The 21,583-nt window shown below is 43.1% G+C and overlaps 1 protein-coding gene across 1 annotated transcript in view; it reads left to right on the top strand.

The window, feature by feature from the left end:
* Positions 1 to 16,023, top strand: part of tasp1 (taspase, threonine aspartase, 1) — a 50,925-nt gene extending 34,902 nt beyond the window's left edge. Inside the window, exons 13-14 of the mRNA XM_080739946.1 lie at positions 1,695 to 1,768; positions 15,803 to 16,023. Of these exons, the coding sequence (XP_080596072.1) occupies positions 1,695 to 1,768; positions 15,803 to 15,895 (167 nt within the window). The 3' untranslated portion in view covers positions 15,896 to 16,023. The remainder of the gene's footprint in view (positions 1 to 1,694; positions 1,769 to 15,802) is intronic.
* The last annotated feature ends 5,560 nt before the right edge of the window (positions 16,024 to 21,583 follow it).

Here is a 21,583-nt window from a genome sequence, read left to right as displayed (position 1 = left end):
CCCCCTTATAAGTACAGTAGATGTGAAGCAGCTGGTCCCTCTTTCCTTGGCCAGCCACATAAACTCCAGCACTCATCCCAACTGACAACTCAATGAAAACCAAATAACTTAAATACAAATTAAATGACTCCTGATAAAACAACTTGACCCCTAATAAAAGATAACTTATGGATGTACACTCGAGTCAGTAACTTTCCCATCAAACTTGCAATAAACAATATGCTATTTAACCGGTTGTGTGTAGTCCTTTATGTTTGTAGTGCTGGCCATCACATATGGCCAGCACTTATAGTGTATAGTGTATACATGTGGCCATCACATGTATACACTATAAATACCAAACTATAATGACCAAAATATATACAGCATACAGAAAACTACAAGCGCATGAGCTTGTAGATTGGCAAATTATTTTTTTGTCGTACAAAGTATATATGGCTTAACACAATAACTGCTGGGCGCCGCTAGGTGCCGCTAGAGTGCCAGCCATTCTCCCGTAGGCATTCACTATCACATCCGGGTCGCCAGCCTGAACTGGCTTGGCTTTTCACTCGAATGAGTGCTATGCTAGCGAGCCGGAGGAAGTTAGCTATCAGTTAGCAATCGACTATATAATTTTTTAGAAGAGCGATCTAGCCGCCAAAATAACTTGTCTGCTGGCCTCGGAACACAATCCGGAGAAAATCCGCTGTAAAGATGTGTTTTTCTATTGGAGTGGGCGGCGTGGCGCGGCCTTTTCTTCCCATTACGGGCCGTGTACACAGAATCGCGGCCTTGTGCTAGGATGCTAAATTAGACCGGAGGCATCCTCCGATTATTTAATTCATTTTACTAAATGAACCGAAAAATTTCGGTTCTTGTAATCCTTAATACGTCTTGCTGAAACAGCGTTTTTTTGGGGGGGCTCTAAACTTTTTTCTAAACCATTTTCAATGGAATAAATCATCGGGACAAGTAGAATGGCTCGTTGGGAAGCGGTGGAGGAGCCAGGACCACCCACGTCGCTACTAGCAGCTCAGGGTAAGCGAAATAGATTAAAAAATTAGTATTGGAATGGAAAAAAGAACCGATATTATTCGGTTTTCGCACAGAAAGAGTTAAGTGGTAGAAAAGCCCCCGTTTGCATTGCTTCCATTTGTACACTCTCAGAGTTAGGGGGGTCCTTGCAAATAAAACGTTTGATAACCACTTGTGGACTCATAAGTGCCATAATTAGTTTAGTTTAGTTTATTTAGCACATTGCTATAAACTTTAAAGAAAATTGCATCTGCTCATCAGGCATTGACACTAAGGGTTGCCCACCTGCCCCTGACAGATGGAGATTGAAATAAGAGCACTGTTTAACTATAATGTGCTGTTTTCACTGTCGCTACACTTAAAAATACAAGTTGAAATATTCATAGCTACGCTAAAAATTGAGGTATGCCATTTTTGATTAATTGAAGAGTAATTCAAATTTTAACAATTATTTTATAATGGAAGATGTACTTTTTGGGCAAGTGGGTGTGACCTGTGGGCAAGGAGAACATGACCTGTATTTGCCCGACAGGCAAGTGCCTCTGAGACCTTAGTGTCAATTGACACTAAGGTTAGGTTCAAAATAAGAAGTCTTTGCCACGGACACATCTGTCTGTGTAGTTTGGACATATTGATGACTGAACCCTGATTCAACCTGTGTGTCTGTGTCCCCACAGTGGAGTTCCTATGGAGTCACACCACAGAGAGCATGTGTGTTGGCTACATGTCTGCCCAGGACAGCAAAGCCAAGGTCAGTTTCACACAAACACAAACATCCTTTCAAAGTTTGCCTTCACATAATGGCACTCTTTGAAAATACGTGGATATCGTCATTGTCGGGTGGAAACCTTGTATGTTCAAAACCGTTCATTTTGTATTTGTCAATTTAAAAATGATTTAAACTAGTGAAAATAGCTTATATCTATAAGCACACAACACCTTGCGTGGTGTGCTTGTAGATCTGATATTTTCACTAGTTTTGTGCGACAGTCTTGCGTGATGAAGCAGGGCTTTGCTTTATGAAAAACAAAAACTTGGAGATACAAGGTCTCTGCCCGACAGTGACGATATGTAAACACAGCCATCTCTATCTGAACATGTACAGGAATTGTTTTAGATCTCTGGGCAATTTAGACTTTTGACATGTTAATTCACATAAACATAATGGTAATTACGTTTCATTGGCTAGGGCCAATCGCTTGAAGTTACTTGAGACATGTTGTTTTCATAATTTACGGAGAATTTCTTCTTTCACGACTTGTGGTTTGAGTCATAGATTTTTGCTTCGAGCCTTTTGCGAAGGTTGTTTTACATCAAATTTTCCAGAATGTATGACTGCTTATTAGAAAAATGTGACCGAAGAAACAAATTAGTCTCCAGGAAAAATCAGCCTAGTTCTTGTGATGTAACAGGTTTGTGAAACGTGTCAAACTGCACAATAAGGAACCCAGAGCAGCTTTCATACAGTTGTTCATATTCCTCCTGAGCAAATTGCCCAATTGGCTGTATTATATAAACTCACAAATTGGCCTCGGTTGCAAATGAAAGGAAGTAGTGTACACTGTACAGTGCCTTCATGATCGGTAAAATGTGTCATTGGATTTATAATGCACCTGAGTGCATGTGTGCGTGTAGTACGTGTACTGTATAGTATAAGTCAGGGTTCCCCAATTAGTTTTCCCCAAGGGCCGAATTATGTCTATGGTACAGTTCAGATATCGTCGTTGTCGGGTGAAAATCTTGTATGTCCAAAACCATTCGTTTTGCATTTATCATTTTAAAAATTATTTAAACTAGTGAAAACAGACAATCTACAAGCACACAACGCCTCGCACCGCGAGGCGTTGTGTGCTTGTAGATCTGCTGTTTTCACTACTTTTGTGCGACGGCCTTGTATGATTTGCGAAAGAACGTACAAATTTGGAGATACGAGATTTCCACCAGACAACGTCGATATACTAGTGTTGTTGCTGCTCTTATACCACCATTATTACTGGGGTTGGCGTGGGGCAGACAGTAGCCCCCCGCGGGCCGCAAATGGCCCACGGGCCGCCTATTTGGGAACCCTGGTATAAGTGCATGTTCATAATATGCATGTAAATTGTAAATACAATAACACATTATTAATGTAGTTATGACAAATCTTCCTAAATCCCTGTGTCACAAGTTCAAAATAAACACACACTAATATTTCTTCATACTTGATTCATCTGTGCATGTAGTTTGTGTGGCAGCGTACAAACCTGTCTCCTGTGTTACAGCACTGTATGTGGGACTGTAACGTTTCTAATTATTACGATTCGTGAGTGACTGAATGGTCAAATAAAAGTGCAGTTAAAAAAAAGAACAGATCTGCAAGCCAACAAGCTTTGTTTAGCTTGTAGATCTTTCTCTGGCAGGCGGCGGCACCATCGTTCTACGGAGCATAAATTAGGCTCGAGGCTGATCTCTCTTTTATGGATGTAGTTCTGTCAGTGCTCATGAAGAGAGGGTACTGTTTGTTCAAGCAAATCTGGTTCAGATTTCAAAGCGTTTGCCCTCCAATCCCCCCTCCTTCCCCTCACTCTGTCACAAGCCCTCTCTCTCTCTCTCTCTCTCTCTCTCTCTCTCTCTCTCTCTCTCTCTCTCTCTCTCTTTTCTCTCTCTCACACACACACACACACACACACACACACACACACACACACACACACACACACACACACACACAGCCTCTCTTTCTTTCTCTCTCTCTCTCCATGGCCTTACCTGCTCCTGAAGTAGCCACGTAGTGAGTTTACAGTAAGTCACGCTCCACTGGGGATATCGGTGTCAGTGGGCGTATTTGCCAAATGTGCCTCCGTGTGTAAATGTGCCTCCGTGTGTATCGGGCCCTTGTGGCAGAATGTGAGCACGCCATCTCTCCTTTCACACAGTGGCGGCCCCTGCATAACGAGGTGGGCAGATCGCTGCAGAACTCTATCCCTGTTCTTGGGGAAACTTTTTTTTTTCTAAACGTTGATTTTTGATTACGAGCGCTTGTTAGCCCGATTCATGTTGCTTTATATATTGTTGTGGTCGGGTGGAAACCTTGTATGTTCAAAACCGTTCCTTTTGTATTTATCATTTTAAAAGTGATGCAAGGCGTTGTGTGCTTGTGGATCTGCTATTTTCACTAGTTTTGTGTGACAGTCTTTTATGATGAAGCAAGGCTTTAATTTACGAAAAAAACATACAAATTTGAAACTTTGAGATACAAGGTTTCTGCCCGACAGTGACGATATATAGCACATAATGTACCCATTTGGAATTGAGGACTTTAGGCGCGTCATGGTTCAACTTCAGAGCACCTGTTTTTATCAGTTTTCCATGTTGAATTCAACTGAGAATTCAACTGATTTGAATACATATCATTTTGGGGGGTCCTTGACATGAAAAATGTTTGAGAACCACTAATAAAGCAACATAAGGTTTTCAGAAAATTGATGGATTTTAACTAATTTAATTATTTTAAACTTTGGCTATTCAAAAATAGCGGAGAAACAATCTCATAGCACGTCACTTCGTGCCGCACTATGAGCTTGTAGATCTGCCTTTTTTTATTGTGAAAATGAAATTGCGCAATTCTTTGAATATTTATATATATTTTAAAGCGAAAAAAATCTATATCAAATCTTTGTTTCTGGCCAATAACATATCATTTTGGGGGTCCTTTTGGGGAAACCACTGATATGTTGTTGCAACATAGGTTTTTTTCTGAAAACTGACATGGGGGACTTCAGGTAAATAAATGGGTTTTAACTGCAGTACTGGGCACTATGTGTATGGAATGTATGCATTCTCAGGGGTGTCACAAGGGGGGGGGGCAAGGTGGAGGCGCCTTTAATTGTTTTATATACTTTAGCTATTGAAAAATAGCAGATATACAAGGTCACAGCGTGGCACTTGGTGCTTGTAGATCGCTGTTTTTGAAATATTCAAAGAAAATATTCAAAGACTTGTTCACGATTTTTCAAAAATGGCAGATCTACAAGCTCACAGTGAGCTTGTATATCTGCTATTTTTCAATAGTTAAAGCACAATAATGCAGTGAATCCTTGTACCCAGCCCCCAGCATTTGGTGCGACACCCCTGTGCATTCTGTCCATAGGGACAGCAGAGCAAAAGAAGGACCCAGTGAGCTTGGATGCACAGCGCTCACTGTAGCTCCTGTTCTGCCACAAATTCCTTCCATTCCTCCTGGCATCCCACTGAGGGTCTTACTGACCACTGAGCCAGGGTCCCTCCTGCCCCGCTCCCCTGCGATAAGAACATGAAAGGCCTGATACACGGGGAGCAAGGGGCTATTTAGGACAGAGGTCGGACTGGATTTGTACTAGTACCCCCTATACCTCATGTATACATACCGTATACATACTGTATGTCAGTGGGGATAAAGTACTCACTTTTTTTGAGCGGTGGTAAACCGCTCCATAGAGTGGCTGTGCGTGTGTCTGTAGCCTTTTTCCTCAGCGTTTTGCCATAGCAAAACGTGTGTGTGTAGCATAGCCTGTACATCCTAGACTCAAATCCCAGTCCGAAGACGTTATGCAAGCACGACCACCGCTCACTTCACATTGGGTGTGATTTTTTTCTTAAAGGACGACTTTGCCACTTTTCAATCTATCTTCATATAATAGATCCTCACTAATGTTCATAATAAAATAGCAAAAAAAAAAGGTTCTACTCGGTCCAAGTCTGTGGGAAGTTCAGAAATCCATAGTCTTGTGACATCATCGTTTGACAGATTTCTTTTTAAACAATATCTTTGAAAAAAAAAAATTCAATTCTTATTATCGCGAGAAACATTGCAACTTTTCAGGAATAGAAAGCCTGCATTTTCTATTAGCTTGGATTCTCCATCGATGATGTCACAAGATGACGGGTTTCTGACCTGCCCACAGCCCTCCTCTGAGACACAGACCGCCATCGCGTTGTGAGCATGTAGATCGTCTATTTTCACAATTTCTGCCTCTAATCTGACAGTTTGGCCAATATTAAATTTGTAATTTTGGAGGTATTAACTCAGCGGGTGCCCACGAGGTGTCTACACGCCAATCTCTTTGATGTCTCTGGAGGCCCACGACGCGTTGATGTGTTTACTGTATTTACAGTATTAACTTTAAATCTCACCGTTACGTTGGGGCTGCGCCTGGATGTAGCCCATTAGCCGCTAGTCGCTTCGAGTCGACGCTGAGAGCATCGCGCGGCCGTTTTTCTCTGTATACTCCAATGCATTTCCCCATCTTTAACGCCCTTTATCTCTGATGGCAATGAACAGCTATGATCAACACTGGCCCATACAGTAAGTTACACAATAACATCCTGTCTGCGCTCATGTGACCAAGTGACGTCATGACGCATGCATTGACGCAACAGGGCCTTGTATTCTTCTATGGAGGTGGCTTTGGGCACTTAGCTGGGGCTCTGGTGCCACCTTTTGGGCAGCCGATGTGTTAAAAGGGTCCTTTAACACATTGACCGCCATTTTAACATACCTCCGTACTCCCACCTGCCATTCGTCTCCATAGACTTCCATGTAATTGGGTGTGCACGGATCATGCACACCCATGCCTAGATAATGCACCACGTGTGTCCACCTTGCTCACAGCTTTCAAACAAAAAAATCCGAATGGAAATCCGTTCAGGCATTCCTGAGATAACAGCCACTATGTTTAACAAAGATGGCTGCCAAAATGGCTACCATGCTTGAAAGATGGGGTTGCTATGGGGGTTAAACATGAAATTTCGCGATTGCTATCATGCCTACTCCATTTTTTGGGGTCAAAATTAAAAAAAAAAAAAAAAAAAAAAATTGATTGATTTTTTTTTTTTTTTTTTTTTTTTTTTTTAATTCTCGGGACTATCGGGCCTGGCGGGGAAAGACATTGGAATAATCTCGGGACTATCGGGCCTGGCAGGGAATTTAATTGTCACTTTAGAAATGTGCAGATACCCTCTATACACTCAAATCATATGTCGGTTTGTTTTCTGTAAAGTGAAAAAACAATGTTGCACATTAGTGCAATCATCGGAGGACCCCACAAAATAATTTGGGGACCCCTCTGGGGTCCCAACCCACATGTTGAGGACCACTGGTCTAGAGAGGGTTTAAGTGGTTAAAAATGAACTGAGTTGATTGGACTGTGGGGAGAGAGAGAATGCCTGGTTTCATTCAGACATTCACCTTTGTGACTGACTGTCTGCCCTGCATGAGCCCCACCATGCAGGATGAGCCCCACCATGCAGGACATGGTGGATGAGTCCCACCATGCAGGACATAGTGGATGCAGGACATGGTGGATGAGTCCCACCGTGCAGGACATGGTGGATGAGTCCCACCGTGCAGGACATGGTGGATGAGTCCCACCATGCAGGACATGGTGGATGAGTCCCACCATGCAGGACATGGTGGATGAGTCCCACCGTGCAGGACATGGTGGATGAGTCCCACCGTGCAGGACATGGTAGATAAGTCCCACCGTGCAGGACATGGTGTATGAGTCCCACCGTGCAGGACATGGTGGATGAGCCCCACCGTGCAGGACATGGTGTATGAGTCCCACCGTGCAGGACATGGTGGATGAGCCCCACCATGCAGGACATGGTGTCTCATCAGTCACGCTGGGCAGATCACAGAGCTCCGTGGAGCAGCAGGGGTGTTGCTGCACAAACAGTTAGGCTATTGTTTTATTGTCCTGTGATGATTGGACAGATGAAAGAGGAGCGCGGGCAACACAGCCCCCTCTCTGTATGGCTGGGTTCACCCCTCCTGGACATCATTACCACTATAAAGCTTGTGGCCGCGCAAATTATATAAGGCCAGAGAAATTTCAAACGCGGCTTGCAATTCGGGCCTCCTGGCTATTGTCTGGGCTTGGGTCTGTGTCATGACAAATGTCTTTTATTATGGCACATTTTGTTTTTATTTTCCATTTTGCATGGAGAATAAATGCCCCATGATTGTTTTTGTAAATGTTTTATAAGAATAGAATGTGCAAACCACAACATGAAAGCAGCTACATTCTCGTTGGAGCTATATTTATTCTATGGCCGTGTCTGTGGTGTTAATGTGTGGCTTTTTCAGCACTTAAACACATTCATATCACCAAAGCATGTTGGGTCGTTGTTTCTTTTTTTTTTGCACACAGATACAAAGGGACATTATGTTGTGTTTTGACTCGACCATGGCTCTGTCATGTGGTTACTTCAGACGCAGGGTAACAAGCTGACAACAGACTTACAGAAGGTTTGTGTCTGTGTATTTCTAGGGCATCTAGCTATGCTAATTCATGTCTCCAGTCCTTTTCCACCCTGTCAGCCCCATTGTCTGATCTCTGATGGCCCGGCTCGTATAGATATGGATTAATCTAGGGCATGCATTACTTTAAAGAACCACGCAGCATCAATGCAAGCCATTGTCACAGCTTCGGTCATACAGTACATTGTACATAAACACTCTTTTCCCATTAACGGCTTTATTATATATTCAATATGAATATTTGCATCACGTTTGCATTTTCTCCAGTCATTAAAACCTTGCTTAACTTAAACATCATTGCATTATTAACAAGACAGACAGAATTTAGTTTGGAAATTAATCTGTCCCTTAAGCTAAACTTCTCAAGTCATTCTGTGCTATGAAAGTCATTGCAATGCAATAATAACAACTTTCACAGAAACCTCACAATGATAGCATGTAGGATTATCTATCTCAAGCAAGTTTCGAGTCTCCACAAGTCTTTTCATTCCACACTGAAATGGCACCGTCAACTATAAAACACTCTGGTATACAGTACCGTATGTGGGGCAATAAGCTGAGACACAGGGTCACAAATACTTTTTGAGCTGTGCAAACCGCTCCTACATTTCACTTTGTGTGTATTAGGACAGATCTCCATGTATGGATAGCCAACATGTATTAGTATGGATCTCCATGTAAGGAGATCCATACTAATATACATAAAGTAAATGACGGTCACGGACAGAACGGCCCATATAAGGAGATATACACGTGTTGTGTTTGCACCGCTCTCTTCGCACAGGTGTGATTTTTAATATATCAGCATGAAATAAAAAGTCACACCGGTGTGAAGTGAGCAGTGCTCCCTTCCCATGGTATGAAATAGTGACATAGACTGTACTCATACGGACAGACATACCTACACACGGTCAAATGTTGGTGCGGCTGGCACCGCTCAAATACCATACTCGTCTTGATTTAGGAAGACCAGTGCTTTGGAATACTGGAGTTTGGTTCCTCCACAGTGCCTCTGGCTTGGCTGAGCACTCAGCCATGTTGGTGGGTTGGAAGCCAGCATGGGTCTCTGTACCAGTGACTCCTACAGCTGTTCAGAAGGCAGTGGATCAGGGAGGGACGGCGTGTTCCTCCATCTGCGCTACGTCCTTCCGGTGAAATTCCTCACTGTGAGGTGAAAGGAGAGGCGGGCCACTCCATGTGAATTGGAGTTTACATGTGGTTACCTATGTCTACACCAGGGCGGCCTGCGGGCCATTTGCGGCCCGCTGGGGGGCTACTGTCTGGCCCACACCAACCCCAGTAATAATGGTGGTATAAGAGCAGCAACAACACTAGTATATTGTCGTTGTCGGGTGGAAATCTCGTATCTCCAAATTTGTACGTTCTTTTGCAAATCATACAAGGCCTTTGCACAAAAGTAGTGAAAATAGCAGATCTACAAGCACTGCTTGTAGATCAGCTGTTTTCACTAGTTTAAATAATTTTTAAAATGATAAATGCAAAACAAATGGTTTTGGACATACAAGATTTTCACCTGACAACGACGATATCTGAACTGTCGCAGTCGCTGGAGTAGCGGGAACGCCGAGGGCTATTAGGGGGAGGGCACAGATCACCATTTGATATGAACGAAAGCGCAAACATAACAGTTTAAGGAAATGAACGATTCGTTCATGATTCATTCTTGTGATTCGTTCTCATCAACAAATCACTCATGAACGACACGTCACTACAGTTGGGGTTTGCAGCGACAGGAACTATGTTATAGGTAATTGTTCAAGTGGAACTGGCAAGAACGATTCATATTAAATTATACTTTTTTTATATAAAAAAAGAAGACAGTCACATCTCTATTTAGACTAGTACTCTTGTCTTCAATTAAGGGCTATTAAAAGCAGGCACAGAGTCAGACAACATAACTTTCCCTACGATTCTCAATCTTATATGTCAATTAAATTGAGCTTGCGATAGTTCTTATAGATACGGCAGGCGGCCGTTATATGCACATAACATTGTATTAATTTACTCCTAATGAACAAATACAACTACTACTACTACTACTTGAACCTTCAGTTGCGTGATTTAAGATATCACAAATCATAATCAATCCATAGAAACTGTACAATCTATGAAATCTACAACAAATAAATATTAACATATTTAACTACATTCCACTAATGGTTGTGGTTAATCCCAAGCTAAAGTGTCTAAAATAATTTACATACAGTATTAGAAAATCACATAATTTCCAGGCAAATCACCTCTTGATCCCACTTGTTTAGTGTGTCAAACCTGTTTGATTTTCTCACCAGGCCTATAGTGACAGACTTACAAGTCTGTGAGAGTCAACAGCCAATGAGCTTCTCAATTCTCACCGAAGAACAGTTAACCCACATTGTCCATGATGAGCAAACAGTAGTGGTCTGCCCCAGGCTTTCAGGGCATTTTCTACACAAGGACTAATTGTCACTCAAATAATTGCGATTAACGATTTAATTGTGTATTTGTCGTTGACAATTACATTTCTGTTTGGCTTTTAGGCAGTTTTATTTTTTTAGACATTTTTGTCAATTTTATATTCAAAAAAGAACATTGATAGTCGCATTGCGACACGTTGTGAGCTTGTAGATCTGTTATTTCCACTACTTTTTGAAAGTGTTTGTAACTATATTAACATTTCTCAACATGGAACGATTATGACGATTATGCAAAATAATTGCGATTACCTCAAATAATTGCGATTAAACGATTACGCAATAATTGTGACAGCCCTACAAGGACTTCACATTGAGCGGCTATAAAAATGAGGCAACCTCACAGCTCTCGCCTCTCAATAGGAGATTTTGGAAGTCGCGCTGAAAAGTCACAAGGGAATCCTGAAATAGACCCCTTGACATTCCTAGACGGTGCATAGTTAGAGAGTTAAGACGGGAAGAGGACGACTTAAATTCGACATGCTCTCAGGCTAAAAAGTTGTGCAGAGTTGTAAAATGTTGTAAAAAACAGTCTTGATATTGATAGAAGCTGTTCAAGGTAAACTGATTTTGCTGGAAGTTGGTCAGAAAGTGTCACATCGGAGAAGGCGGCCGCAGACACAACAAGCGTGGGGATGTTAATTGGTAATCCGGTGGTGTGACATCTGGTGCTACTGCGTAGTAGTGACACTATGTGTATATTCTGACCGGCTCCCCGATGGCACGGAAGCGTCAGGACACCTGCTGTCTGATGACAGAGACGTGGAAGGAGATCTCATTCCACTGCAGCCTGGCCACCGTGGACCATGTAAGCTGATGCTTGATTTATACTGGCTCACAACGTGTCGCACTGCTGAAACACGTCGTGAGCTTGTAGATCGGCTCAAGAATCGAGAGGGTTTATCAGTCAAAACTAATACAGTTACAAGCAGCCAAAAATGCTTAATACTACTTAGCAACAACATAACATACTTAGCAACAACATAACAATAAGCATTGGTAAGAAATCTATACCGATATGTGCAAATAAGGCATAACCATAATATGTGCACTTGTGCAGATACCTCTATATGCTATAGCAGTGGTTTTCAACCTATTTCATATGAAGGTCCACTATTTATTCAGCATTTGAGCCACAGATCAGCATTTGATGAGATCTAGCCTCTCAGATCCAAATCATAGTATATTTTGTTATCGTTGTATATGATTTTGTCCACAATTCCATTACCAATAGGAGAGAGAACAGGAAAACATTGATCAAAATAACAATTCCTCTACCTTCTCTAATTGTGTAGACTTCTTGTAAATTAACTAAGTAATGCAGATGTCATTAAAGCGGGTCATGGTTTGCAATTTGCATGTTTGTAATTGTAACAGCTAAAATCAATAATATAATCGGTATTCCGGTATTAACATGTGGTAATTAAGTGAAGTTAGGGGCCGCATGTGGCCCGCGGGCCACCAGTTGCCCATGTATGAGTTAGAATGTTCAGTTTGCTATCCAGCCTGGTGGGGACTGCGCTATTGAAGGCCGAACCGTAGTTGATGAGTAACAGCCAGACACAGTGACATCACCCTCTCGCTGTCTATATTGGAAAGGCTGACGTGCAGCACCTGAGAGACAGTCATCCGTGGATCTGTTGGAGCGGTGCCCAAACTGCCATGGGTCCAGTCCAGTGTGCTGGGGAGGGAAGAGCAGATGTGCTCTTTTACTGGGCTCTCGAAGCACTTAATGAATACTGAGGTCACTCAGCGCTACCGGGCGGTAGTCGTTCAGGCCAGATGGGGAGGCGTTCTTGGGTGCGGGGACAGTGATGGACGTCTTAAAGCAAGAGGGGGCCACAAACCGATTAAGAGAGAGGTTGAATATGGTTGTAAACGCTGGCGCCAGGAGGTCAACGCAGGTCTTGATGACTCGCCTTGAGATCCGGTTGGGCTGCTTTGCTAATGTTCACCCCTTTCAGCACCCCCTACACATCCTGCTCAGGGAGGATGCTATAGCTGTAACAGGGGTGTAACTCTTTTCTGCAGTGGTCGCCGGGCCATCCCTGTCATTTTCCGGGATAGGGTTTGCACTACTTGTGTCAAACTGAACATAGCATGCACTGTTACTTTCAGGGTGTGACACCGGCAAACGACTAAGTGTAAACAAGGCATGACGGCTCTGTCATAACGGCTTACTGAGCTTTATGTGAAGTACTGTAGTGTAGTAAGCTAAGAACTGTGTGCTAGTGCAACGGTCCAGCAAAGAGTGTGGTCGAGGTATTGCTCTACATGTTTGGTTTAGAAAGCCCTTGCCAACTCAATATTCCTGCATTGACCAATTTGAAAATAAACTAAGGTCTTGGTGTGGGGTGGGGTGGTATGAGGGTTGATGGCACAGACACACATCACGTCTTCATCAATATTCTCTTTGACAAAAACAACAGACGTAGTATAAACGTCTACTGACTTTGTAAAGGCCGTTACAAGGCGCAGTCAATAACGATATTTTCATCTGCAGCATTCAAGCTGGTACAAATTTAAATGAATTTGGATGGCCTGTTTCCCTTCACGTCACCCGGACATCAAAAGGAAGACCATTTAGCGTGTCACCCTCAGACGATAGTGACTCACTGATGGCTCTTCACGCTGAGCAGTTTAAGCGGGACCTCTCTTTAACCCCGTCTCTCTGAAGATGAAGAGAAGATGAAGAACACAGTGAGGGCCAGCGGAGGCATAATAGCCCCTGAGAGCGTTGCCATGTGTGCCTGGGCCCTGTCTGGCTGTTGTCCCACAGCAGTGACAGCTGCCCTCTGGGTTGCCTGCAGGGGCCACAGTGCAGACCTAAAAAAAGGTCCCAGCCCAGAGATGACACCTCCTGTGGCGGGAGGAGTGATGTCAGGCCTATTCTGTGACTTGGTCAGACACGCGCACTATTAGGGATGGGACCATATGAACATTTCATGTCACGATTATTGTGACCAAAGAAATCGCGATTTACCATATTATCGCGATATTCAAATCCGTTATCCTGGGGTGGAACATTTGCCAAAAAATATCTACAAGCTCACATCTCACAAGCTCACAGCTCACATCACGATCTACAAGCTCACAACTCGTTGCAACGCGACGCGCTGTGAGCTTGTAGATCGGCAATTTTTTTTATTTGGCAGAGATTTAATAGAGATTGAAAAAAGGCTGTATCAAGTACGTATATTATAAGTACCTTTTACCAATTATAGAGGGTTTAAGTTGTACCGGATATGCAGCTTGGCAAATAAAAGGTGAATTGATCCCAGTGCATGACGGAGGTCGTTATCGCGATAAATTAAATCTCCACGATACGATTATCGTGAGAGATTTATCACGATAAACGATAATATCGCTTATCGTCCCATCCCTGACACACACACACACACACACACACACACACACACACACACACACAGACACAGTGCCGGGGGCTTCTTTCTTCCAACCTCTGTGAAGGCAGAGAGGACTGGCTGCTGGCTGCAGGTTCTCTTGGCACAGGGCAAGACGGCCACCTTTGATGATTCCTCCTCAGTGGAGGAGGCTTTGCTCCCAGATCTCACAGCTGTGTTTGCATCCCCTCCTCTCCTCCTCTAAATCTCCCTCTTATCCAGCACAAAACCTCTCTCCCCCCTCCCCCGTGTGCGTGCACACACACACACACACACACACACACACACACACACACACACACACCCTGACTCACCCTTCCACCTCCTTTCTATCCTTTCTATCCCCATAGATGCACACAGAGGTATTCACTAGTTACTTGCGCCAGCAGAGCGCACAAGTACTGCGTTCGGGCTGCGTATGTCAGTGTCTGTGTTTGTTTAAGCCTGTAGGCCAGTCAGGGACCAGCATATCTGGTGATGCCAGTGGTGATGCCAGTGGTGAGCGCACCTCATGGCGCGCCCTGCTGGCGCACAGGTAGGCCATGTATGGCCTACTCGTGCGCAAGTTGGCACGTCTCATCATTTTAGATCTAACAGTTATATAGTCCAATATTTGAATACAAATCTGAAATAAAGACATGCCCATTTATGTAGTTGTCCAGCGATGAAAAGAAAAATTACACTGGGGTTAAGCTGCTGCCAGTGATAGACCCACATGACGTAACACGTAGGGGGTCAAATATTGGTATATATTGGTACAATGGGAAAAACACCTGGATATGTGACGACATCAATATTTGATACCATGGAAAAACACCTGGAAAGACACGTACACACTAGGGATGGGACTATACGCGATATTATCGTTTATCGCGATAAAAAACACTCACGATAATCGTATCGTGGGGATTTAATTTATTGTGATATCTTCCTCTGTCATGCACTGGGATCAATTCACCTTTTATTTGCCGAGCTGCATATCCGGAATTGGTAAAAGGTACTTATAATATACGTACTTGATACAGTCTTTTTTCACTCTCTATCAAATGTCTTTGCCAAAAATAGCCGATCTACAAGCGTGAGCTTGTAGATCTGCTATTTTTTGGCAAATGTTCCGCCCCAGGATAATGGATTTCGATTATTGCGATAATATCGCAAATTGTGATTTCTTTTGTAACAATAATCGTGTTATGAGATTTTCATATCGTCCCATCCCTATAGTACACACAAAGCCACGTATTGGAGCGGTTAGCACCACTTAAAAAAAAGTATTAAAACGTTTTTTGGTTGGTTTTGGAATGTGATGAGGATCTCCTCTGCTGTGTACATGTCATCTCACTGTCTCCTCCATTTAGAACGGGTACACATTATTGTGTATCATTATTTTATGCTTTAACTATTGAAAAATAGCAGATATACAAGCTCACAGCGTGGCACCGAGTGCCGCGCTGCGAGCTTGTAGATCTGCTATTTTTTTTAAATCGTGAAAATTCGAATTTTGACCCGATTCTTCGAAGTGTCTTTTGAATCCTTCTAAGATTTTTTGAAAAACTTATGTTTCTATGTCTCCTCTGCTTTGTACATACATGTCATCTCACCGTCTCCTCCCACCACCTGTCGCCCCGCAGACTCACATCTCCAGACTGCCACCAGGTGCTGTTCCTGGACAGTCTCTGGCTATAGAGGGCGGCGTGTGTCGCCTGATGAACACAGTGGAGTGAACCACAGCCACCTTCCTCCTGGGCTTCTTCAGCAATACTCCAATGCATTGCATACCCCCCCTCCCCCCTCCCCTACCCCGAAACCAACACACACACACACACACACACACACACACACACACACACACACACAGTGTGTACCAGCGTAGATTTTCGGTCGACTTAAAACTATGACCAAAAATGTTCGTCCACTACCTTTTTTTCACTGGCGAAAATTCAATAAAAAAAACTTTGTGTTCGGGTGATGTGCTCTGCAAATGGCAGATCTACAAGCTCACAACACTGCGACGCTTATAGATTGTCATTCTCAGCGTGCAACCAAGTGTAAAAGCAGGCATTAACGGCACCGTCAAGGCCCGCCAAAATCATTTTTTGTAGACAAAAGTCAACTGTAGATTTAGTCGACTAAAACTAGAACATTTCAGGTGACTAAAATATGACGAAATGGAATTTTGTCCAAAAAAAACTTCAACACCGCAGTGTGCACACGATCACCGTCCTCCACCACTCCCCGAACCACACTCTCTCTGCCAGCGCCCCAACAAGCCCAGACGTAATAAGCTTTAGCTGTTTTTACAGGTATCTTGTGAAGGAGGGAGGGGTTTATAACTTCTGGCATAGTGCACTTAAAGCCCATTTAGAACGGGTACACATTATTGTGTATCATTATTTTATGCTTTAACTATTGAAAAATAGCAGATATACAAGCTCACAGCGCGGCACCGAGTGCCGCGCTGCGAGCTTGTAGATCTACTATTTTTGAAAAATCCTGAAAATTTGAATTTTGACCCGATTCGAAGTGTCTTTTGAATCCTTCTAAGATTTTTTTTAAAAACCTATGTTTCTATGTCAGCAATCTGGCCAGCCATCGTCAAAGAAAAGGTCCTTTTCACTTAACTGGAGCTCAGTTAGTCTGTTCTTGAGAGACTACTATGTCAGTGGTTCTCAAACCTTTTCATGGGAAGGACCCCCAAAATGATATTTATTTGGCCACGGACCCCCATCTCAATATATTTAGTTCCAGGGACCACCCAGAAGCAAAATTACAAATGTTCGCTTTGAAAATACATATATTCAAAGATTTGCACACATTTTCACGACTTTTTCAAAAATAGCAGATCTACAAGCTCGCAGCGAGAGCTTGTATATCTGCTATTTTTCACTGGTTAAAGCATTCAATAATTCTAGGCCTAAATGGGTAGGACCTCCCCTCCTCATCACTGTCTGCCTCCAGCATGTAAACTATGCCAACGTCCCCTTTGCCCCCACGTAGCTCTCCAGGTTCCCCTGGTTTAGACTTGACGCACCATTGCCTTGACGTCACAGTTAATGTGTTTTTCTTTGTTACAAGTCTGAGTTATACTTAGTTGTGTACTGGTGTGTCGCGCATCCAAACTAGCTGATCTACAAGCTCACGGCGTGCGAATTGTGAGCCTGTAGATCAGCTATTTCCGGTGTGCGACACTGCGCGTATAACAAAGTATAAATTAGGGTGTTTTTTTTAGCTAAAGGCATTGTCTTTCCTACTGTATATAAGCTATTTCTTAAGGAAACAGGGTGGATATCCACATTCTTTTATATTGCTTAGTATATAAGGCTATTTTCAAATGTACTTTAAATGCAAGACTGTTTATTTCTGTTGTTCAGACACTTTTTTGGAGTTTCAGAGGATGTCAAGAATGCAGATTGTGGAATGCCTACTACCCCAGATAATTGTATTATGTGTGATTGGGTACTTTTTGTAGCTGTGAATGTTAAATAATATCAGCGCTTAAAGCAATTTAGAAAGCATAGCATAAAGACCACCATTCATAACTTAAGCATATTGTGACCTCTAATTGCCATGTTCATCTTTGCTTACGATCATCGTGAAGTTGACCATCATAGCCTTAGAATGATATTGCTTTGCCAAATTGTTAAATTAAATGTGAATACAAAGCTATTGTTATAACAAGAACTGCATGTGCAAAACTAATAACCTAAGCCACTTTTTGATGTTATAGCGAGGTTTAGGGTTGATTGTTGAAATATGAGATATGCACTTCCCAATGTGATGCTGAATCTAGAGTGCTCAGGTAGACGTACTTGATCCCCATCACCATGACTGTTAGTCACCATTAGAAAAAGCAGTTTATATTTGTATAGTCACATTGACAGAGAGCTGTATTTTCTTGTCAAGGGAGAAAAAGAACCGATAAAGAAAAAACTTTATGCATTTGTAATGCCTATGAAATGGTGCTGTTAAGTATTGTGCTTGAAAAGAAGTAAGGGTCTAAATGTATGCTTCTCTTGGGATAATCAAAGTTTCCTTTTATTTTGTTTTTGTTTAAAAAAATGTTTTAGTTATTAATAAGATTTCGATCCGATTTAAAACAAATACTATAACACAGCTTACTGTATCTTTACTTGAATTGTATTTAATATAAAATTGCAGAAGCTGTTGAAATGACGACGTGTACATCTCTATTACAGTCCTCTAAAAGCAAATAAATACTATGTTACAGATTTCTGTGTCAGAGCCGAGTTTTAGTTGCCTTAATTGCGTGATCTGTGTAATAGATCTGTGCGATTTCCCTGATATTCTCCAGAGCATTTTTTTTCCATCATTTTCTGAGCTGGTGTTTCTTTTCATTTGTGATGTTTGCTAATCATTGAAAACCTCCAGCGCTCACGTTACTCATAAATAGGCGTAATTGTGTGTGATTTCTCTCATCTGGGGGTCGCATTCAGCCTAAAGAGGAACCCCATTTCCTCAAGCGCTCTGCAGATCCAACATGAGCCAGATTGGTTCCAGGTTAATGCAATGGCCCAAGTCGAAAGCAATAGCCAGAGACGAGCTGGAGCGGTTTATTTTTAACAATTGTATCAGTCTCTGGGGCAAGAGTTTGTCCAGCTGCCGGCTCTGGATCGCAGCCACTGTAGTGTCTTGGGGGAATGTGGAATAGAGATGTTTAGGAGGATAAATATATGCTCTGTTCTAGGGGAAGAGATGCCTCCTCCATGCCTGTGTGGTGGCCTGCCTTGGCCGCAGGAGCGGACCGTGTCACTGTACACAGCCAGCCAGCAAACTTACCTTTCGGGTGGAATATATTATATTCATATGTCACAGGCGTTTAACAACTTATACCCTGCATAACGTAGCCAAGCAGGTTTACAACAATCTCTTTGCTGAAAATAACTGTAAAAGCTCACGTGTTGCATTGTGAACTTGTAGATCTGCTATTTTATGTTCTGCCCAGAATAGGGGAAAAACCACATTCTACCACTTTTTCTAGTCACATGTTCAAATACTGGATTCTGATTGGTTTAAAACGGTGGTAAATAGGCCAACAACCTTGAGTTGGCTCATGGACCCCGCCCACTGAAACAATTAATGATTGTAACTAAAGATCCAGTAGGGGCGAGATCATTTAGCGACCTACAACTGGGTTGCAACCTGGTCGGTAGTTTTCACCGACTGGGTCGCTAAATCTACCGACTGGGTCGCTAAATCTACCGACTTGGTCGCTAAATCTACCGACTGGGTCGCTAATCTACCGACTGTAAATGATCTCGCCCTCTCCAGTAGGGGCGAGATCATTTAGCGACCTACAACTGGGTTGCAACCTGGTCGGTAGTTTTCACCGACTGGGTCGCTAAATACCGACTGGGTCGCTAAATCTACCGACTGGGTCGCTAAATCTACCGACTCCTTGCAAGTTACAACTGTGTTTTCTTTCATTTATATGGGAAAAAGTGGTAGAAAAGCAATTTACCATTCGAGGTTGTGGGTTGTTGGCTGATTTACCACTGTTTCAGGGTTGTGCTACGAGCCGCAGCCTACAACCCACTCCCTCTCATGGTAAATGGCTTACTTCTTCAACCTAGAGACAATTTCTCTCTTTTTTTTCATAAGATTTTCAAAAATGGCAAACATGAGCTCAACAAGTTCACAACGATTCAACGACGATGTGACACACTGTGAGCTTGCCAGATCTGCTGTTTTCATTACGTCGCCTCGTACAAACAACAAAGTATAAAATAGGGCTTAAGTGGGGGTAATATCACTAGTGCTCAAAATACAGGAGGTGCTGGTGAAAGAACTCCTGCCAGAGGTGTTTGTTTTTGTTCCTGGTAGAATCCTGACCATAGTTGAATCACGCAGGCCTCATCCAAACAGGAGACACCTGTTTACCTCCTCCTCCTCGCCCCTCACCCACACTCTGCTCTCCATCGGCTTGATGATGTGTGTTATTGCATGAGTGTCCCCCCCCCCCCCCCCCCCCCCCCCAGGGGTGTCGCACCAAATTCTGGGCCCTGGGTACTTTAACTATTGAAAAATAGCAGATCTGCCGCGCTCGAGATCTGTCGAGTGCCGCACTGCGAGCTTGTAGATCTGCTATTTTTGAAAAGTCATAGCAAATATTTTTAACTCAAATTTTGCTTCTTTGTGCAAGTCTTTGAATATTTCAAATCCTTTTAAGGTTTTTTTGAAAAACCTATGTGTTTCTATGTCAGGTGCTCAAACCTTTTCATGTGAAGGACCCCCAAAATTATATGTATTTGGCCCACGGACATATATTCAAAGATTTGCACACATTTTCACGACTTTTCAAAAATAATTTCACTTAATTTGGGCCCTAGTAATAACTCAGTCCCACTCCCCTCCCTTGTGACGCCCCTGGTCCCCTCCTTTCATCAGGCTTAATCTGAGTTGCCGGGAGACCCTCGCCTCGGTACCCATTCAGCACAGTAGCCCTCCCTCGCATATCATCCCAGCGCTCCGGCCTGGATCCCCTTAGCTTTGAAAAAGGATCTCTGGGTCTTTAAAAAGGGGACAGGGTCTCTGAGCCATTCAAGGTGTATCCAATGCCTCTCGCTCAGCAAGACTCTTAAATGCAAAACAGACGGTGGAGCAAATAAAGATCAAAGGGAAGCAGCCTGGCCTGCTGTCCTCACATGCCAAGCGCTGCTGTCAGAGTGAATCACGGCCGTGCAGCTTCCATGCTCGCCGCGCTGCCCCCCAAACCCCCACCTCAACACCACCACCCTGGGGCCCCTACCAGCCCGGCCCCCATCACTGTGCCGCTATCTAACATTACGATGAACAACACACACACACACACACACACACACACACACACACACACACACACACACACACACACATACACACATATACACACACGCACGCACGCACACACGACACACAAACAAACAATCATCACTCAACCCAGGGCAGGGACACTCTTGCCTTTGTCTGACCAAAGTGGACCGAGCTGGAAATAACCCGGAGAGATCAAAGCACAGTCCTGCTCCAACCAGCCCTTTGATCAGGATCTTCTGTCCTACTGTACTGGATGTTCAGCATTATTGATCGGGATCTTTCTACTGTATGTTGATGTTCAGCATTATTTTTACTTTACATTTTTTTGTTTTTTTGTAACCCATTTTTCACCCAGTGCCAATTGCCTAAGCCAGTGTTTCTCAAACTTCCAAATTCCAGGGTTTCCCCTTAAATCTGACAGTGTACAAATGGAACCAAATGGACCCGTTAGGGTTCATTTGGTTCCATTTGTACACTGTTAGAGTTACAGACTTGAATGGGTCAATTTAGACACACATAAAGGAACCCACAAAGTCCCTGGAATCCACTTTGAGAACCATGGGCCTAAGCTGTAATACTGGATGCTACTCTCCCTCTGCCAA

Source organism: Nannobrachium achirus (assembly GCF_963921795.1).
Source record: "Nannobrachium achirus genome assembly, chromosome: 13".
NCBI lineage: Eukaryota > Metazoa > Chordata > Actinopteri > Myctophiformes > Myctophidae > Nannobrachium > Nannobrachium achirus.
Note: the sequence above shows the minus strand (reverse complement) of the source record. Positions and strands in the feature narration are given on the sequence as shown.